This window comes from Scatophagus argus, chromosome 7 (assembly GCF_020382885.2).
Source record: "Scatophagus argus isolate fScaArg1 chromosome 7, fScaArg1.pri, whole genome shotgun sequence".
In the NCBI taxonomy this organism is placed as follows: Eukaryota; Metazoa; Chordata; class Actinopteri; family Scatophagidae; genus Scatophagus; species Scatophagus argus.
In genome coordinates this window covers 15,652,043-15,673,412 of record NC_058499.1, presented here as the reverse complement: position 1 = coordinate 15,673,412, position 21,370 = coordinate 15,652,043, and the positions used below count along the sequence as shown (strand labels likewise).

At 41.4% G+C, this 21,370-nt stretch overlaps 1 protein-coding gene across 4 annotated transcripts in view; it reads left to right on the top strand.

Moving 5' to 3' along the window:
- Positions 1 to 21,269, top strand: part of furinb (furin (paired basic amino acid cleaving enzyme) b) — a 73,050-nt gene extending 51,781 nt beyond the window's left edge. For all 4 annotated transcript variants that reach the window (XM_046394729.1, XM_046394728.1, XM_046394725.1 and 1 more), the window contains 10 exons: positions 3,871 to 3,959; positions 6,312 to 6,484; positions 10,848 to 11,060; positions 12,381 to 12,481; positions 14,119 to 14,222; positions 15,944 to 16,061; positions 16,303 to 16,482; positions 16,725 to 16,852; positions 17,432 to 17,560; positions 19,146 to 21,269. In XM_046394729.1, the coding sequence (XP_046250685.1) occupies positions 3,871 to 3,959; positions 6,312 to 6,484; positions 10,848 to 11,060; positions 12,381 to 12,481; positions 14,119 to 14,222; positions 15,944 to 16,061; positions 16,303 to 16,482; positions 16,725 to 16,852; positions 17,432 to 17,560; positions 19,146 to 19,855 (1,945 nt within the window). In that variant the 3' untranslated portion in view covers positions 19,856 to 21,269. The remainder of the gene's footprint in view (positions 1 to 3,870; positions 3,960 to 6,311; positions 6,485 to 10,847; positions 11,061 to 12,380; positions 12,482 to 14,118; positions 14,223 to 15,943; positions 16,062 to 16,302; positions 16,483 to 16,724; positions 16,853 to 17,431; positions 17,561 to 19,145) is intronic.
- Positions 21,270 to 21,370: the final 101 nt, after the last annotated feature.

Here is a 21,370-nt window from a genome sequence, read left to right as displayed (position 1 = left end):
CATTTGAGTCTCACTCAAGGCATGTCATTGTTTGCTTGTCACAATATACCAGTACTTACAATAAGCGTGATATTAACAAATGAAATATTGATGTCATATTATAATACACATATGATAATATTGTATATATATTGTGTAAATAATCCAGCACAGATGTTAGGCCTTGTGGATCATATGTTCATCTGGTTGCCTTTTCACTATCCTTAAAGTGTCATTATTCTTTTTGTATACTTTTGTACAGTTGTGGTTAAAGATGCTCACAATCATCATTTGCCAAAAAGTGACAAACCATACAAATCAAGTGTTGAATTTGACAACACAACATTTGACTGTTTAATTGTTTGGTTGAGTCACAGCATCAAGGAAAAAAAAAAAAAAAAAGAAACAAACAAAAATACCTTTCCAAACACAAATTCAGAACATCTTTGTTTCAAAAGGCAAAAATCTCACCAAGCTTTTCTTTTCTTTGTTTGTTTTTAAACAAAAGTCATTGAAAGTTAACAGTGCTATTTGCAACTGCAAATTTCTGCACAGCACAAACATGTAGTATTTTGGGCCAAGCCATCTGGCTGGCCCTGGTGCTGACTGTGTGTGTTTTTGGCCATTGTGGATGCTTACAAGCTCTGTGGCCTGTGTATTAAAGCAGATTGAGAGAATATGTTCCCATTAGAAATTAGTGTTCCTTCTGTATTCACTCAGTAATTTTCCACTGCAAGGAAATTAACAACACTGCAAAAGAAATTGTGACATGTAAATCGTAGTAAGTAAAGCAAACAAGTGCCAGCCCTTGTTTCCAGCACATCAAAACGGTGCAACGGTGTCCCACTGCTATATTAAATTACAGAGGAAGCACTTGATGTCTTTTAAGTCCTCAAATAAAAAAAAATAAAATAAAGTCTTATCGACGTTTTTTTTATTATTATTATTATTATTATGTTAAACAGGTACATTAAAATATAAAAATGCCATAGGTTTAATTGTGCTGGGTCTGTCCTGAGTAGCACAGATACTGAGAGAAGTCACTTGCAGTAAGTCTAGTGGTCACATAGCTGCGTTTGTTTCTGGCTTGAAATGACTGACAGTCACCATTCAGCACCCGTTCTGCAGTGTTTTGGCACATAATAACATGATTGATTTGTGTGGATGAGTCTGTGGATCCAGTCAGTCAGACAGTGTGAGGCGCATGGTGGTGAGCTAAAATGTAATGAGTGGGCAGGTCTGTTCCTCTTTAGTGCTCTGATTAAACAATAGGTAGGCGCTAACAGGTCCGCTCGCCACTTAACATGCATGCAGAGATTTCCTGCTGTACAGAGGTTAATGTATCTGGAATCTGAATAACGCAGACTATGCCTCAAGCTTTTTAATACATTAGATTTCTCTTTAATAATAAGATAAATTGGCTGATTTGTGTATGTGAATTGTAATGGTCCTCTAATGCTTATGAGGTCGTTATGGTGTTTGAAGCGTCAGTTTTTCATGAAAAATTCTGCTGCTACATGACATTGCTGAAAAAAATGGCCCCACATAATAAGTTTCAGTTTAACCCCTGTGGACAAAAACTGATCTCAAGGGAGCCGTCAGCTGTCCTTCAACTGCTGTCATTTTATACAATATGAAATAAGCTAGTTAGCAGTAAGACAATGTAGTTTAACCTCTTGATAGCACTGATAACATTTTAATTGCATTTGTGATGTATTACACCCTGCCATATGTTGTGCCAAGGTCCTTGTGTAAGGGCATACCCCGTCAGTGAAAAATAAGCTCTGTCAGGCCAGTTGATTACTTGTTTAAAAATCACTTTAATGCTTGTAGTTTTTGACAGCTCGGGTCATGTAACAAATGATTGTGTTAGGAAGCTAGATTCAACTACTAAATTGTTTTTGGGGCTTTTTTTCTACATTTGCTCTGTGTTTTGTTCTTTGACATTGTGAATCCTGACACTGTAAAAACAGGAAAGAAGGACAGAAGATGAATTAGAAAGAACAAAGCATTGATCCTCTGCTAAAATGTTTCAGAGTGAGATTAGCGGGTGGCTAATATATCACAGATCGACACAGAGTCTAATCAGGATCCCAGCTGGAGGCGAAGCTGTGCTCTGACCCTGTGAAATGACTTCGTCCTCTGCCTCGTCATCAGGCTGGAAGGTTGGAGGATCAAAAAGGAAGTCATTTTTTGCTCTTCCAAAATAATACTTTGGACGTAATTAGCTTTGTTCACACAGAGACAGTTGTGAAACTGTACACCTCCTAATCAAGTATCTGCACTGTAATCAGAAGACCTGTGATGAACGCTGCATTCACAATCTGATCACACTGATTCAGACCTCATTGAAACAAACCAAATTGATTTCATTAACGATGACTTTTGTTTCCTGGAGTCCAAATCTGTAACGATTTCACTTTCTTTTACAAGACTGTAGTTAGTAGTAAAGCACATTATGGGGATTGGAGTGTTGATTTTTTTTTGTTTGTTTGTGAAGTGTTTGTGTGTTTGACATCTAGAAATCACTCTATGGGGAATCTGACTGTTCTCTGAAACACAGGAAGACAGGTTGAAGGAATTAATGAGGAACTTGGTAAATAATTTATGTACATCGATAACAGCTCATATCTCATTTGAATGACCTGTGGCCAGTGAGTGTCTGTTGGTTTCAGACAGGTCTGTGTATTGTCCTCAGGTTTCACTTCAGTTATTTTTGATTGGAAAAGCCTGTATCCTGTAACCCTGTAGCCTGTACCACAGAAGACTGATTTCCAATATTTTTTTTCTAAGAAAGTGAGTAGAGCTGAAGTAGCTGTGTGTGTTCACTGTTGAGCTCGCAGGTACATTGATCTCAAAATTTGTACATTCTGCGAAACAATGTAGAAGACGCAGTTTCTTGTGGGAATGCAAATTAATGCTCCACTGAGCAAATCCTTTAGAAAAATGCTGTTAAACTTCACATAAAAGTTGGTTTAAAATCCCAAGTATTTGTCTAAAATATGGAATATTCGTGGCGAAATAAGCAAAAATCAAAGTTAAAGTCATTAATTATTATTTATTGAGAATTTAACACCCAAAACCTCTGAAAATCTGTGAATGTGTGGGTGTTTTTGGTCAGATTTGATTGACAGTACTGGCAGCAGAAGCAAACAACCCCACAACTGTCATCGGATTTTGATCCAAATGTTACCAAACTGACTGGTCCGTGAAAGTACAAAACAGCACCTTTTTTTCCCAATTGTTAAACTAAATGCAGTAACTGTATAACTAAGGCAGAGACATAAATATGGAAATCTGTCATGTGAAATAACCAACTGTACAGATTTAGAAAATGGTGTGTTATTGTGGGACTTCATCCCTCGTCATAAGCTGATGACATTTTTCCTTATTATACCTGAAGTACTGAGCAGTGAGGTTTTTACAGCTGAGTGTGCTTGTCGATGCTTATTGTGCACCTTATCTTATTGTATCTGCACTTCATGATCATCCTGAAGGCCGCTGCACTCTGTTCTGCATGTTGTTATCAGTACGTCAGTATGTCTTGAAATCTAAAACTTTTCAAATAAATGTCCCTTTAATTCAGAAACCACATCAGGCTCTCTGGCACTTATTATTCCAACTTTAACATTTGTAGTTTGCTGCAGTTACAAAAGGGCTACCGGCTTCTTTTTCACTTCTCTTTTGACTGTGGTGTATTTTTAGAAACAGTGCAGCTACAGTATCGCTCCTTTGAAGGAGCTACAAACAACTGCTGTTTTTTTCCTTTGTGTTTAGTTTAGTATTTAGTTATTGCGATGCTCCTGCTTGATGTGAATATTCCTTTTGCAGTCATCTGCCTTTCTTTATTCGTCTTCTTTGAGACTTTTGTGTATTTGACTCTCTCCTCAGACATGGAACTCGATGTGCAGGCGAAGTTGCAGCTGCAGCCAACAACGGTGTGTGCGGAGTAGGTGTGGCCTATAATGCTAAAATTGGAGGTGAGTGAAGCATACCGTGGGGATTTTTTCAAATTGGGAACAGTGTTTAATTTTAATGAGTTTGATATTGTTTTATACAGAAATAATATCCTCTGCAATATTCACGTTTACTGTGGAAGTGGAATTCTTTCAGCTGCGCTTCCTTTAGGGTGGGACCTGAAACAGGAGCACAGATTTAGCTGTGTCTTCAGATTTTAAAGCCAGTATCCATATTATCTTCTTTTTTTCCAGACCATTGACTATCTTTTGCTCACCAGTTGACTCCCTGTTGTTCAGATGCACAAGTGAAACTGTGCTGCGGAGAAAGGCGAGAGTGTGTGGTAACAGTAGCTTTTAATCATTTGCATCATCTACAGGTTTTTTTTCCCACTGGAAGTGAGTGCATGGCTTTCCATAGGACTGCTGCGTGCTTATAAAACTAACAACATTGTCATGAGTCTCATAACTGAATCTGAATTTTTTTGTATTCAGATCAGGACATATTAAAGTTCACCCCACCTTTATTTGGAAGTTGGCACTGAAACTCCAGTCTGTCTTCTGCCAATTAGATAGAAAGCACAGTGTTTTGTTGAGTCCTTGTGTTGAGGGACCTAAGTTCAATATTATGTTGATGCCAAGAAAACTTACTTCACAACATGGTGGACTTCTTTTCACACCACCGTGTAAATCATCTGCTAAAAAAAGCTGGTCAAAATGAGACTCTTAGGGCAGGTTCTTGTTTAAACAGCAATAAAGCTGTCAGCATGTCCAGATATGCATTAAGAAAGTGGAGGTCTGTTCAAATTAAACTTGTGCTCACAAATTATGCCTGAAAGGATGGGGTTTTTTTTTTTTTGCTTCTGAAAATGTTTTGCATTTGATAAAGTATTCCAATGAGGCTTTTACTAACTTTTGTCACCACGCAATCTGTCAATGACATGATGGCAGCCAACAAGACTCAGCGGAGCCTGTGGAGCCCTGAGCAGTCCCATTCACAGATGTTACTCATAACTCTCCTTCTTTGTCTTCATTACCATTCATCTCCCGACGGAGCTGTGCATTGGCCCCGCTCTCATAAATTATTCCTCTGTGAATCTGTTCACGTCATGGGGTCAGTGGATTGTTTATAAACAGCTGTGATTTGCTCCTAAATACCTTCGGAGTGTGTGCACACAAGCAGTCACGTTCGCGGGGACGCCTATACGTGTGTATCCTTGCTTGATCAATGATTGGTGATTAGTATTTAAAAGCTGTAATTGACCTTATTTTTCTCACTTGATGTTTCCTTCCACCTACTGTACCTGTTTTCCCAACACATACACACATGATCACACTCATACCTCTGACTCAGTGGAGCTGCAGGGAACTCACACAGCAGTGTCTTAATAAGGAATCACCAACCCACAGCAAGTTGATGAGAATTGTTACGACAGTTATTATCATTACTGCTGCAATACAGCGATCCCAGAGCAAACAACAAACACTTTGTGTCACGTGTTTAGCCCAGTTAAGGTTTTTCCGACTGCTCAGTATTCAAACTCGTATTACGGCGAATCCCCACTCCAGCAGAGTAATTACTGCTATGGCTTCATCCCGATTGGCACGTGTTTGTGCCTGCAGAGCCAGGCAGCTTGTCTAGAGTAGATTACTGAAATCTTAATGTAGACGTTGTCAGTCGTTGTGTTCCCTCTGAGGTCCGGGGGTCTTCTCCCAGTAATGGACCTTATTTGAGGGTGGTTCATTTCACGCCTCTCTACAGCCATTAATGTTCAGAGTAGTGATCTGAGGCTGCTCACTTCAAAGGCTCAGACAGGGGTGCGTTCAGGTATGATGAAAGGTGACATTTGGTGCTACCCTGTGGACACGGCAGTCTGTTGAAGGCTCTGTAAACTCTCTGCTCATCTCTATCATCTGTGTGAGTGTGCATGCAGTCTGTTAGATTTGTCTACTTGTCCATACTGTGGATTTGGTGGGGTCAGGAAACAGCCTTTCTTGGTTTATAAAAACAGCAGGGTTTTCGTTTTGTGACAGTAAAATACTGTAGTTCCTTTCAGAGCATCTGTGAGTGAAGCTCTGTACGCTTGGTCATTAAAACTGGAACTCTGAAGTCTTTGGTTTTTTTCCTCTGAAGTCTTTTGTTTCTCCTATTTTTGGCAGGGGTGGCAGGAGATAAAATGGGAATTTACGTTCTGACCGATTGCTTTCTGTTTTTAGATGACAAGTTTTTTTCTCCTTGTCATCGCATGCTCTCCCCCAGGTTTTATACATGTGCTCACCATCTCTTTTCCATCTGTCACTCTTTATCCACCACTTTTGAAGATGCGCTGCGTTTCATGTTCGCTTTTTTTTTATTATTATTATTTTTGTTTGCAGGAGTTCGTATGTTGGATGGGGAGGTGACAGACGTGGTGGAGGCCCACTCACTTAGCCTCAACCCTCAACACATCCACATTTATAGTGCCAGCTGGGGCCCAGAGGATGATGGCAAGTCACTGGATGGCCCTGCCAAGCTGGCTAAGGAGGCTTTCCTCCAGGGAATCACCAAGGTGAGTCAATGCATAAGCATGGACTTTTAATCTACTACTGTCCAACCCATTTCTTACCTTCTGCATTACTCCCAAACTCGCATCACCTCGTTAATGGTTTGACAAAGGTTTGTCCTATTCTTTCTGAGAAACAGATGATAAGATACCAGCCTAATGTGTGTGTGTGTGTATTTAACTATGACCCTGAAACTAGCAAATGATTAGCTTAGCTGTTGTTATTGTTAAATCTTCTTTCTGTTTTACAAATTGTATTTTTACTTGCTGCTTTTATACTGTGTACTATTATGCATTTTATTTAATGTGAAGCACTTTGTTAAATGAGAGATAAATTAAGTTTACTTACTCTCCTATTTACTTACTTATCACAGCTTAGCACAGCTGTAAGCAGGAAGAAACAGCTAGCCTGGCTCTGCTCAAAGACAGCAAAATTGCAGCTCTAAAGCTCTCCAATTAACACTTTATATCTTGCTTGTTTAATTCATATAAAAAACAAAGTGTAAAAAAGAACATTTCACCAATTCGCAGGAATGTGCCAGACTATTTCTTTGCCATTCTAGTGTGTAAGTCAGTTGTCCCTTTAAACAGTATTTCCCATCCATCTGCAGTTGGAGTGAGGGCAAAGCATAAATAATAGCTAGACATGACTGAGATAACTGGTTGGTGTTGAGATTTGCAGAAAAGGACTGGTTGGATTTAGGCTTAAATATATGCTCAGGTTAAGGCAGAGAGAAACAGAAAACGATAGGAAAAGAGACGTCGACATAGCCAGTAACTCCCTGTAGTCTCTGATTATAGCCTGGCAACTAGTCCCAGAGAATTTATTTATTTTTACAATTCAGTTTTTTATGGAGTAAACAAGCAAGAACCCCCTGCTGTCTCCAGCTCCATATTTGCCGTACAGACAGGAGAATGTTATCGATCCTATATCTAACTCTCAGCAAGGAGGAGAATACTGAAGGCATGAATTCCTTTTATGCTACATATGGAGCAATTTCTTTCGTGCCAGCAAAAAAAAAAAAAAAAAAAAAAGCTGTTGGAAATCTGAAGGCCTGAACATCTTTCCATCTATACAGTCATGCTGTGTGAATATAATAATACATCTCATCTCTGTGAAAAGGACAAACTCAAGGTGAGTTTGATAATTGCCCTCTGAGTAATCCTTTGGAGCTGGACAGAGTAAGACATTAAACAGTATGATGCGGTTTCTAAGGCTAATGTCATCATTCCTCATGTGTCAGCATCCTACATCAAGAGGTTCACAGAGCAGCTAAATGATAAATGTGAAACGAGAGAAATCAGAAACGGAGCAGCAGGCACTGATGCAGAACAATTGTTAGATTCAAAGACCGCAGTAATTAGTGTATAAATGAATGAAACTGCAAATTTTCTTTGGAAAAGAATGAGTCATATGTCACATCCTGAAATGTGAAATGCTCCACATATCACGGTGTGTTAGTGAGGAAACATTGCCTGACAGCAGCACAATGGGAACTTTGTGGTTCAACGTGTGTTCTCCTGGCAGCAAGATAACCCCTGGCAGCGAAGTGTTATTGTCTGGCCTCTGTAACCTGCAGCAAAGGCAGCATCAGGTCATAAAAACATAAATTGGGCTGGAACATTTAGGAGTATTAGCTTTAGCTTCAAGACTCTTAGTGTTAGGACACAGTATGATTCAGGCGTTATCATGTATACAGTGGAGTTACAGTTTTCCCCTGCTTCTGAACAGACGTCATGTGTGAGATGAAGATGTAGGGAAGCCATTTAAAAAAAATTACATTTCTAAAAATTATGTTGCTTAAAAATAACAATCTCATTTAAAGTCTCTGTTCAGGTCAATCTGAGGTGCCTTTGTACTCCTAATGTTTGTTTAGTCATGCCAGAGAAAACAGAATTGGAACAACAGTGATAAGGAAGCAAAGACTCCAGCAGCTTTATATTTGTCTGGACTGTGAAGCTGAAATACTGGAAGTGATGATGTGACAGGACATTTATTTCTTTAACAGGCAGACCAGACGTAAGCAAGCAGAGAGCAGAACAAGCAGACAATCACAGTCTTAAACAATAGAAGTAGCAAGACATTCCTTCAGCTTTTTTCCGTCTAACAATCTGACAACAGCAGGTTCTCGTGTTCCTTTTTATTCCTCTGTGCCAGTGACAGCCATGGCTGAAAGCGCTGCACTTCTAGGTTGTGATTGGATGAGCAGATTAGATTACGACTGATTACAAAGGTCAAGTTCACTGTGGTCTCTCATCGCCTGACCTTTAATGCTCCTTCTCCTGCCACTAGTTTTTTGGCCTCGGTTCAAGAATTCATACACTAATTATGACAAAATTATACACAAAAATGTCTGCTAGAATAAAATGATAAAGTGATGACATTTTAGATCCAAAAATCAAAGGTCAACTTCACTGTGACATCATAATGTTCTACAAAACACTTTTCTGTCCTTGATTTAACACCATAAGTCAGGAACAGAATGGGAATTGGACTTTCTTTTGTTTTGTTTCGCTCAGTCAACTTATACAGCAGTAGATACACAATAGAAGGAGAACAACAAAGCTTAAAGTCAAGTCAGATCAATTTTGTATGAGTCTCCTCGGCAAGAACTGTCTGCTCTGTCCCCCCAGGCTTACATCTTGTGAATCCACAGTTTTTTATTGATTTGGACCCCAACGTGCTTGAGTCCACACTCTTGATTTCCTGTTCCTGAGCTCGAGGTGACTGTTGTTAACCATGTGATTAAGTTCTCTATCAGTCCTCTATATGCCTTTGTAAAAATAGTCTCAATGAACTTCCATTTTGCCAATAAAAAACATACACTTTTGCAACATTTTACAGAATTTTAAAGCCTCAAAGTCTTAAGTACACATTTCAGTTTGGACAGACATAGATGTAAACTGCAATTTGACTAGTCAGCCAAGGCATACGACCATGAGGCCATAATTTGAATTTATAGTTTTTTGTATCTGTGGGCGAATGAAAACCTAGAAAATGAAATGGTTTACATCTGTTTTTTCTCACCTTATGAATTTCTTGTTTGCCATCAACCGTGTCATTGCTTTTGCTCTAAGTATGTGGGCTGTAAAAGAGGTCCCTCCAGTTTATTTTATCTTCCCCTTCATCATATGTATTTCTCAGCCTCTTGTTTTGTTCTCCAAAATGAATTTGTTATCAGGCCCCTTGGTTCAAAGTGTAGGTGGAAGGAAGAAAAGTTTTTATCTTCCAGTTTTATTCTGAATGTAACAGTGTCTGGGTTAATGCTTTGGCACTTAGACAAGAGATTTTGCTTAATTTGTTTAGTTAACTTTTGAATGGCAGGGTGTGAGTGCATTTTGTAAGTAAATTACGAAAATAATCTTTCTTTGGCACGTACAAAAACATTCATAAAGTGCTTCACAGAAGAATAAATTGACAGAGAGATAACAAGGTCTAACAAAGAAGAAAAAGTCCTTGCTAAATATATATATTTTGGAGGAATAAAAAAAAAAATAATAAAACTTGACAGCAAATGTAAAACTAGTTAAAAGCCCATTTAGACAAAAAATTTGTCTGTAAAACTTCATCAAAAGGACGCTAAGGTTATTCTCCACCCAGAGGCTATTTCAGAGCTGTATGACTGCAGATGCTGCTGCCCTCTGTCTCTGTCTTCAGTCTGGCCCTGGGGACACTCAGCACCAACTGGTCAACAGACCTCAGGCTACCATCAGCTATGTGCTGAGAGAAAGAAGGTCAAAAGTGTAGGAAGGGACTAAACCAATCGGTTCCTTAGAAATAAGCGGTAAGATTTAGAAATCGATTGTAAAGGTCATAGGTAGCCAGTGTAAGGAGGCCAAAACTGAGAAAATGTGTAAAAAACTTATGATGTTCCTAGCAGCTGTGTTTGCACCAGCTGAAGGCGGTCCATCGATTTCTGGGGCATTCCAGCAAATAAAGAGTCACAGTATTCTAATCATCTGGAGACGAAAGGAATAATCCAGTCTTAGAGATGTTCCTGGGCAGGCACTTTCCTGAAAAGTTTAGTGAAACCTGACATAAACCAGCCCAAGATTTCTACCCTCCTGGACTAAATGTATGTGTCATATTGTGTGTATATTTTAGGAGGATACATTCTCATTGAGTAGATTTTTGCAATTACATTTGTTCTGTTTGTTATATTCTGCCGCAGTGAATCGCCCGACATTATGATGTATTAATAAGAGTTGTGCCTAAAGCAGTTCGCTGTTTCTGAACTAAAGCACATCAGTGACAAGGAAGCAGTTGAAGCAGCGAGACAAGCGTCTTTGTCAGGGGCAATTTTTCACACTTCCAACACCTCTCGTTAGTCTCTTTTTTCTTAACCTATTCTGTGCGTGTCTTCCACAGGGGCGTGGCAGACTGGGCTCCATCTTCGTGTGGGCCTCAGGGAACGGTGGTCGGGAGCAGGACAGCTGTAACTGTGATGGCTACACCAACAGCATTTACACCCTGTCCATCAGCAGCACCACGCAGTCCGGCAACGTGCCGTGGTACAGCGAGCCTTGCTCTTCCACCCTCGCTACCACCTTCAGCTCTGGAAACCCTGGGGAAAAACAGATTGTGGGTGTACACACACACATTTGCTCACACTTTCAACATCTCAGATTTTGTGTAGGTTGTTTTTACACTTCAAATCTTTAACGCACTGTAAATGTCAGCATTGCAAAAATAAACGTACATCTCATACTTCGACTCAGTCAGCCAAAACGTGACGCAGGTACATCTAAAATGAACCTTTTCCGAGTTTATGTACACATTAATCTTGTCTCTCTCAAATCAAAAATAGGTACAAACTGTCAAAATCAGAGTGACTGATGTGCAACATACAGTGAGCAAAGCTGACAAACACAGAGATGCCGCGTGCTTCCTTCAAGCTGCTTGTCAGCTGAAGAAAGACTTGCCTTAGGGACATAGGATAGCATAAAACAACCATAAATCTGCCATTCGCTCCAAAATACACCGGAGGGATGCTGCAGGGAAGCAAACACGACTCATCAAGTGAATGAAATTGAAGTCATTTTAAAGAAGCAGTTGTTTTGTGTGTGCTTTTTCAGTCGAAAGCTGTTATGTTTGTTGTATCAGTGAGTTGATGCAGTCTTATTTTATCCAAACTAGTATTTATGGTCACTATGTTGAGTTTTTGCGTTTGGGATAGTTGCGTCAAGATAGTCAAATTACGGCACGGACTAACAAGTAGCTCATTTTATCTCTTGAGGTTCGTGGGTATTTAGAAAATGGAAATGAAACCTAACTTCGTTAGAACAATTACTGACGGCTTTCCGTTGATCAGTCAATTAACTGATTTGCTTCAGCATTAAATCAGTCATTGCACTCAAAAAAACAAGCCAAATCAGTTCTGAGATGTTGGCTTGTGCAGACACCTGCCCTGCCTTTGTTTACACCTCTGACACATAAACTTTTTTCTACAGATAGTGGTCATTAGTGCCACAATCTGTCAGGCCAAAAGCTGCAAATCAAGAATGTGTCCCTAACCTTCACGGCTCGCCTTGCCCTCTGGCTTCTTGTCATTTCTGTCGTCTCCCATCGTGACCCAGACAGGCCTCATTAGCTTTTCTGGCATTGGCAAAGACTGGAGTGCAAACATACTTTGTCTTCGCACCAGCACCCGCCCTGGCTGGGCTGATTTGGCTGACATTCTTTGCCTCAGCTGTGACCCTTTGGCAGAGCTCCACAGACCTGAGGCTCAACCTACCTGCTCATTCTCTCCTCCCCGTCTGTGATCGCTGCAGGCAGAGCTCTCAACCTCTCTCACCGTGAACTTCACTCATACTGAGTTGGGAAACTCAATGTGTGGGGGTGTGTGTGTCATATTAACAGTGTTTCTCCCTCTGAATTTCTCTCTCGTCTCATGTGTTCAAGGTGACCACAGACCTGAGGCAAAAATGCACAGACTCTCATACGGGGACGTCGGCTTCGGCCCCTCTGGCTGCTGGGATCATTGCTCTGGCTCTGGAGGCCAAGTGAGTAAGAAAAACACAGCCTCGTTCTGTAACCATGCAGCTATTTTTGTAGTCAACAGACTTTCTTTAGTAAGAAATAAATAAATGAAATTAAATGAAAATGAAATTTAATTTTATTGTAAAATTTGTTATGTTCTGCTTTGTATTTGTATCTTCTCACATCTGCAAACGTGCAAGCGCGTCTGGGAGTCAGCGTTGGCCTAAATCCCAGACCAGAAGTTTTCTCCTTAGCAAATTAAGCTTTTGATAATCAGTTAATTAGCAAGACAAATCAGCAGCTGCAGCCCACACAGAATACCTGTAGGGCCTTTAGTGAAGATTTTAAACTCTCATTATCGTTCACTTAGGGCTCCAGGTGTCAAAATCCAAGTTTCTGTCAGCAGCTCTAATGTGATCTCCATTATGTTCGTATCTTTAGTCATATCTTGTGTGTGTTAAGTCGTCTTATCAGTCAGCAGTTCTCCACTCACGCCTAATTTCTCTTCCTTTGCACATTAGCTATTATCTGTCAGGTGTCAAACCAAATCCAGTATTAACTCACAGCCCAGTTTCAGTTCAGGTATACATCCTCAGCGTCCCAGGTTTATCTCTGCACTGTCACCTCTGATATCTGATAAGAAAAGGGCAGTGACTGACAGCTAGCGTTTACACCACGGAGAATATCTCTTACTTTGAACACCAAACCAGAGTCAGAATTTGTCAGTGAGCAGCCACATTTCTGACAGGCAGCAGTAATAACAGGGTAGCTGGTTTATCAGTCTGGGACCACATTGGAATTCACAGAGATGGAATCATTTAATAGGCGGAGTGTTTTGGCTTTTTGGTGTTTTATTATTTTCCCCTCCGCACTCAGCTGAGGTGACATTGAGTAGATGGGGGATCTTGTCCATTAATAACACATGAGAGGATGTGAGATGTGAATGCCGATGCGGAGGTGATGCGCCTCAGTGCAATTCTGTGTTTCTATTTCTGTCGACTGTAGTGTTGCACCAGTGTGATTCATGGCTTGATTATCTTAACCCACAGAGCAGTGTTTTCCTCATTGGTGGCTAAAGGCTTCTCTTCTGAATGCTTCTCTGCTCTGCCTCTTAATAATTCTATATTAAAAAAAAAAAACTTTTTTATTGGGTTTCCACTGTGTGGAAGGTGACCCCCATCCCCCAATCCCAGACCTCATTAGAAACTATCATTACGGAGTGGTCTAGACTCAGTCCTCTGTAGTAATCTATCCACTGTTTTACTGTGTCCCCTGACCTTTCAGCACAATAGGTTATGATGTGCCTTTAATACTGGTGTTCTACGCTGGTGCTGAAACTATAATGTGAGCCCCTGTCCTTTGTTATGGTTGACTGACAGACCCCTCAGGGCTCTCTCTTGCGTCTCAGTGTAATATTTCAAAAATGTATGTCTGTTCTTACCATATATGCTCAGGTGAATCATATTGCAGGTGTGTCAACAGACTTCTGACCTTTTCTATATTCCACACCTCCTCATATTTTCTCCTCACACAGTTTAGGTCACCAGAACCTGGCTTTTCTCATAATGTGTATAATGTAGAAAGTAATACTTTCAGAATAGATATTACGTGACAGAAAGCCAATGCGATTTACTCCACTTTCCTTCCTGTATCTGTGCAGCATGAACCTGACTTGGAGGGACATGCAGCACCTGGTGGTGAGAACATCCCAGCCCGGACACCTCAGCGCCTTAGACTGGAAGACCAATGGAGTGGGACGCAGAGGTAGAGGCTGACCATTCCAGATTAAACACAGATGGTCTTATGTGGCGTTATATTTGATGATATGAGCACGTAAGCACCCACTGGGCAGAGAAAAATATTTTTTTTAAGCACATTAATCATATTTGGTTGGGAGGTCATTATTATGCAAAGAATTATTTAATTTAAGCAAACACAAATCTACTCTGTGCATGGTAAATTTATTTGTGTGTTTGCTCTAACGCACATAAGCACACAGTAATAACCTCTCTCGCTCAGTTTTAAGCTCTCTGCTCTGTGCACTTCCAAATCCTTGGAGACTTGCTCTCTCAACATCTCTGTTCATGTGCTCTCAGATTTGCCTGCAATCTGACGAAGCATTAGAATGTGTCACAGTGTCAGCCAATCAAATAACTGGGATAAAGTGTTTTAATAGTCTGTGATTGCCTTTTGTCTCCACTCCAATAGGTAGTAGTATCATTGGTTAGAAAATAGCAAGAACAGGGAGAAGATACTGCTATCTGGTTTTATGAACCTAAATGAAATTCCACTTTTAAACATCTATTTAGCTTTCATGGTTTGGCACCTAGTAAACTCCTGCCATAGAAGCAGGAAATAACTAAACAATTTTTTATTTAGTAATTTCCTGCTATGAATTCAATGCAGTACAACTCTTAAAATCTAACTGAAATTCGCTGGCGTATTTTTGTATACAAGAGCATACATGTGTTAATGGTTAATGAATTAGTGATTAATTTCCCTGTCTATATAAAGAGAGGCTTTGTTTTCATATAGCCAATCATAGTGCATCATTTAAAATCATATTTTCATACAGCAGTGGTGTCAGATGGTCACAGCAGCCTGCTGCTACAGACTCTGAACACCAACCCACTTTGCCTTTCTGACTAAAGCCTCCTTCTTATCTGACCTACAAACATGACCACATCTTGTCCTTTGCCTCCAAACAAACATTCACCTGGGAAAAGTGCACTGCTAATGTAATTGTCCAGGCTTGATAGCAAATTAGCTGCTCAGCTGCAGCACATTCAACAGTGTGTAAACTTCCTTGGACATCATTTTGGTCCTGTTAGACGGTGGTGAGGTCCTGGTTCTCCGATACTCCCGCTAACAGCGCTCTGTCTGCCCATGATATGTAAGATACAGCTCAAGTTTGTTTACTTTGTCTCCTGTTCACAATCAGTGCAAGAAGTATGCCTTGGTATTTTGCTGCATAACAATGAATATACTAAAACAATACCAAAGATACAAAGTAGAAAAATAGAAAAAATTATTAAAAAAATCAATACATTATGTCTGTTTTTAAAACAAAAGAGTTGTCTTGTCCTCCTGCTGCAGCAGCCTGCCAGTTGCTGTCAGTCACACCCAGAAATGTCTCACCCCTCCAGCTGACTCACAAAAGGGCTGTTTCTGATATTTCCACAAGACCCTTCTTTTTTTTCTTCATTTTAATTTCTTCATTTAAATTTAACACTAACACATATTTTTGTCTTCAAAAAGGGATGATTAAATGTGATTTCTGATGAACCTGAACCTTGACAGTAAAAATCAGCATCACTACATTTGGGTCAGTGGGCTCAAGGCTGAGGAACAAATCTTAACACTTTAGTATCACTGTAACGAGTGGATGGCTGACTTCATTTCTCTTCTTGTGATGTTATCTCATCACCACCACCCACCAAGCTGCCACTTATCTTGTCTTATCCCTCCGTCTCTTTCCTCCACAGTGAGTCATTCGTACGGTTATGGGCTCCTGGATGCGGGTTCTATGGTGGCTTTGGCACAGAACTGGACCACAGTGGGGCTGCAGCATCAGTGTGTTCACACCATGCTCACAGAACCAAGGTTAGATGGTGACTTGGAGCTGTGTGTGTGTGCGTGTGTGTGAAGTTTGTTTTAAGTGAGTTTTAGTCTCATTATGAACACTTGCTGTTTTGTCATCCAGCTCAGCGTGATGGATGTCAAACATATTCTGCTCAGAGCTGGGACGGTCGCATAGATTTGTAGCACGGTGCTATTGTCTGTGTCCGTTTCTGCAGCCACACACAACACCAACCACTCTCTCCTCCACTTGTCAAACCTGCAGAGACATCGGAAACAAGCTGGTGTTCAGCAAGAGTGTGGATGCCTGCTGGGGACGACCCGAGTATGTCAGCTCCCTGGAACACGTTCAGGCTCGCCTCACTCTCTCCCACAACCAGAGAGGAAAACTGGCCATTCATCTCATCAGCCCACTGGGCACACGCTCCACCCTGCTGTTCCCCAGGTATGCAGTGAAACACACCAGTATACGCACCAACAGCAGAGCCCTAATAGAAATCTCTCCTTGCCTCTCTTTCACACATATAGACAAACACAATGTGCGTGCATGTGTGTGTGTGTGGGGGGGGGAAGCTTAATTTTACTTGCACAAATACTCCCACAAGCGTGCTCAGTGAGGAAAAAACAAACTTTCTGTTTCCTGCCACTAAAAAAAATAACACCTTCCTCTCTCCCCTTTTCTCTCAGGCCCAATGACTTCTCCACAGAGGGATTCAACGACTGGGCCTTTATGAGCACACACTCATGGGACGAGGATCCTCAAGGGGAATGGACCCTGGAGATAGAGAATGTGGCAGCTAATGGTCGTGACTATGGTAACCCCACTGATCGACATTAATTGTTCAGTCCGGTCACACCACATCAAACCCACATTCGTGCCATCATTAACTGTCCGCTCATCAACTCAAGTCCTCCTATTCTTCATGCTTCTCTAAATAGCCTCTCCTCAGTTCCCCTTTTCTTCTTGTCCCTTGCTAATGATTCACTCTGCACACACATCCAGAATCTCTATATATCCCTCTGCAAGAAAATTGTTCACAACCTTTTGAACTTTGTTTTTGTTTTGTTTTTCTTGTATCAGGCTACATTTCCTTTCAAAAGGCGAACAGCAGCAAGTTGTCCACAGAAGTTAACTCGTTAAGTCCAAGAGCTTCCCTGTGTTTTTGTTTACTTTAAGCTGCCAGGGAAATGAGATACAGCAGGAACACATCTGTATCCTCTGCTGGTGTTTATCTTTCTCCAGGGCTGTGTTTGGTCCGCTCTCATCTGTCGTTTCCTTCCCTCTTGTTAGCCAGTCCACACTGTCCCCTCCCTAAGAAGTGTTGCATTGGTATTCTCACCCATATCTTAATACACTCACCTTCTTCCTCTCCCTCTCTCTCCCCCCCTCTCAGGTGTGCTGAGTCAGTTCACCCTCATCCTGTGGGGTACAGGACCCAGCGTCGTCAACCCCTCATCGTCCGACTTCCCTCGACCGTCCAACAACAGCTGCAAGACTTTTGATGCCCAGCAGATTTGTATCGGTGAGATCATTTTGGCTTCCGTCAACAGACGAACTCTGAGCAGGAGCCACATAAATTGAATGGGCTCATTTGTATTAGCGCTGGCACGCAGTTATTGTTACAAGACTTTTGGTCAGACTCTGTTGGGTATTTCAACTTGTAAAAGCGAATGTTGTGAATACAGATTGCCATTTCTCATGCATTTGTTTATGCTAGCATTCTGAATATGCACATTGCCATATGCCACGTTAGTTTCAATCAAAGTGTAGCACGTATAGAGGAGCAGCAGGGGGATTAAAACTGCATCAGTGCAAGAGGTGCTACGTCGACAGCAACTGTTGAGGGGGGGTGACTCCCCCATTGAAAGGCAGATGAGGTTGGATGCTTCATTCGGCTTCCAAGCATTTAGACACTTGAATCATTCCAGACTTCTCCATAATTTACTTCAAATCTGCATTTCAGTAGTTATTGGTTACACTTTTTTTTTTTACAGGACCCCAGTTTCTTATTGACATCCTAGAAATTAACTGGAAGGTTCCTGGAAAAGACTTCTGTTTTGTTGATACAACCTCTTTCAGAGAGTCCCCGGAGATGAGGAAAAAATAAAAATATAGATGTTTGTCTTCCTGTGCGGCACAGTGGTGCAGTGGTTAGCACTGTGGCCTCACAGAAAGAGGGTTCCAGGTTCGAATCCCGGTCTGGGCCCTTCTATGTGGAGTTTGCATGTTCTCCCTGTGCCTGCGTGGGTTTTCTCCGGGTTCTCCGGCTTCCTCCCACAATCCCAAAAACATGCACATTAGGTTAACTGGCTGCTCTAAATTGCCCCTAGGTGTGAGTGTGAGAGTGTGTGGTTGCCTGTGTTTGTGTGTCGGTCCTGTGATACACTGGCGACCAGTTCAGGGTGTACCTCGCCTCTCGCCCGTAGTCCGCTGGGATAGGCTCCAGTGCCCCCACAGTGCTGACGGATAAGCGGTATAGAAAATGGATGGATGTTTGTCTTTCTGTGAGGTTTATAAACAAGCATACAATTGATAAATATAAAGAATAAAGTTTCTACCAAGTTTATTAACATAAGTCTAAATGGATCTCAGTTTTTCGTTACGATTTTAATTAATTGGCAGCTGTTGTGATAATAGATTGATACTTTGAGTAATGTTACAATCAAAAAAAAAAAATCAACCATTTGAAGGTTCCAGTTTTTCAAATGTGACCATTTGCTGTTATTTATTTCTTGTCTTGCATGGTCGTAATCTTAAAGATTTCATGTTTGGAGAGCTGATCTGCCGCAAGTAATTTGAAGATACAATTCTGGGCTCTGGGAAAATTGTGATGGCTTTTTTCTCTATTTTCTGACCATTTACACATTAAATTATTGATAAATGAAACAAGTAGAAATAATGATAATTTTTTAAAAAAAATGCCTTTACTGCGCCCTAAATGTTGTATATGCTCTGTAGCTCTTTCCAGTAAACTTCCAAAGAAATAGTGAAGATTTTATAGGACCAGTTGTTTCATTTTATTGCCTATTTGTTTTTATTTTTACTTGTTTATTGTCATGAGACCAAATCTGATTTAACTTTGTTTTCTTCTCCCATGCTTCATCCAGAGTGCAGCCCTGGCTTCTCCCTCTTCCTCCAGGGTTGTGTGAAGTTGTGTCCGCCGGGCTTCACCTCGGGGCCACAGCTCCTCAACCTCTCCCTGGAGAACTGGGTGGACTTGTCCTCCGTCCAGGCCTGCCTGCCTTGCAACCCCGTCTGTCTCACCTGCTCTGGCACCGGGCCTACAGACTGCTTGTCCTGCCCACCTCATAGCCACCTGGTCCTCACTTCCTGCCTGCATCAGAATCAAGTCCAGCGGAAATCTCCACTAGCCGGAGGACTCCAGGGAGACAGAACACAGTCAGAGGGACAGATCCCAGCAGCAGTGGACGACGACAGAGGAGAAGGCGAGGAACCCCCGGGGCTTAGCGTGGCTCCATCCACTCAGCTGCCTGCCGTCGTGGCCGTGCTCAGCTGTGCCTTCATCCTGGCTGCCTTCATCGGGGTCTTCCTCTTGCTGCAGATGCGTTCAGGTGGCGCCTTTTTGGGCTGGAGGACGAGACTGCCCTCTGTGTTTTCAGAGACGAGGGGGGTGCGGGTGGGTTTTGGTTTTGGCTTTGGTCAAGGACAGGAGAGGAAAGCACGGATATGCTACAAGGGGATCCCCACTGTGTGGGGGGATGAGGACATGATCGCCTACCAGTCTGAATCAGACAGCGAGGAAGTGGACAGTCACAGCGAGAGGACAGCTTTTATCAAGACGCAGAGTTTGATCTAGCCGAACAGGCATCTGCTGTTGTGGCGTCTGCCGCCACGACATCCCGCATCAGCATTTAGATCTGAGTGTATGGCGCTGGTACATGAAGGAAAATCACACAGGCTCCAAAAAAAACCACAAAATGCAGGCCTTACCGTCCCATCAGCACCCGCCCAAATGCATTAAGGAGTCATTCATTTATTTATTTACCTTTTGGGAATTTATCTCATTGTTCAACAGTTTGATGTCATATTTATTCATTATGAATTTGGATGTTAATCACCAATTTTAAAGGGGATCTCGGCATGTTTTTTTAAACATGGGCCTTTCCAACACAGCTGCAGTGGCTACAGTTTAGTTTTTCAGGGCAGCTCCAACTGTCATAGTTACACCTGCTAAAAGCTACTTGTAGGTTGACATAAGTGACAACATTACACAACAGACCCCTACAGAAATAGACCTTTTCGTTAAATTTCGTTTTGCTCAAAGAGAAGTCTCGTCTGAGATCTTGTGATAAGTGAGTTGTTGTATTTGTTGCCCCATCTAGATGGTTAAAATCAGCTCAGTATTCAGCTATGACTTGAGAAATAAATTCTTGCCGCCAGTTTCGAGGTGAAGTCCAAAATCGTCTCCCCTGTGCATCGGTTTGTCCTTCTATGCGTCTGATTTGTCCCCAGTACAATCATCTGGTGCATCAGCACCAGCCAGAGTTAAAATAAACTACCATTGTTAATGTTTTATTTTTTTTATGATTGCGGACTCGGGGTCGGGAAATCGACATGCTGTTCTTTAATAGCAACAAAAGTTTAAATTGAAGATTTCTGCAGCTTACTGGGACAGCACACTGAAACATCCTGCAGGCTGTTTGATAAGCAGGAAATTGTGGAGGATGCTCTGTTTTCAATCAAGGCACAGTGGGAATTGCCACCGCAGCATAAACATATCAGATATATCAGTCACAAAATCTCATTGACTTGTTGAAGAGTAATGCTGTTTTTGAATGAAATAAAACAGCACTTAGCCCAAAGCTGTTTGACTGACCTTTGCAACATTTTTCTACTTGGTTGCTACTGTTAAGAAACATCATTTTCTCTTCATTTTCCCAATGGAGCATATATTGATTTCAGGGCTTCTCTCCCAGAATGTCTTCATCAGTTATAAAGCTCTTTCCCCTTTCTGTTGTGAGTGCCATACATTGAAAGACAAATACCTGCTTTATTGCCCATCTACAACACTGAAAACTTGCCGCCACACAAGTTGAATCAAAGCCTTTGGATCTAAAGGCCAGAATTGTGATAGTGATTAAGAAATGAAGAGATCCTGTCTCGCATTTCTATGTTTGTTTTATATTCTTTTTTTATTTAACTTGACAATGGATGTTAATATTGTGGAGATCAGTTTCACTCTGGAATAAAATGACTTTGGCTGTTGCATAGATAGACTGTCTGTGCCTTTACTGCCTGATCTGGAAAAACCTTGTGCTTCTAGGCATCTTAAATGCACCCCCCCCCCCCCACACACACACACACACACAAG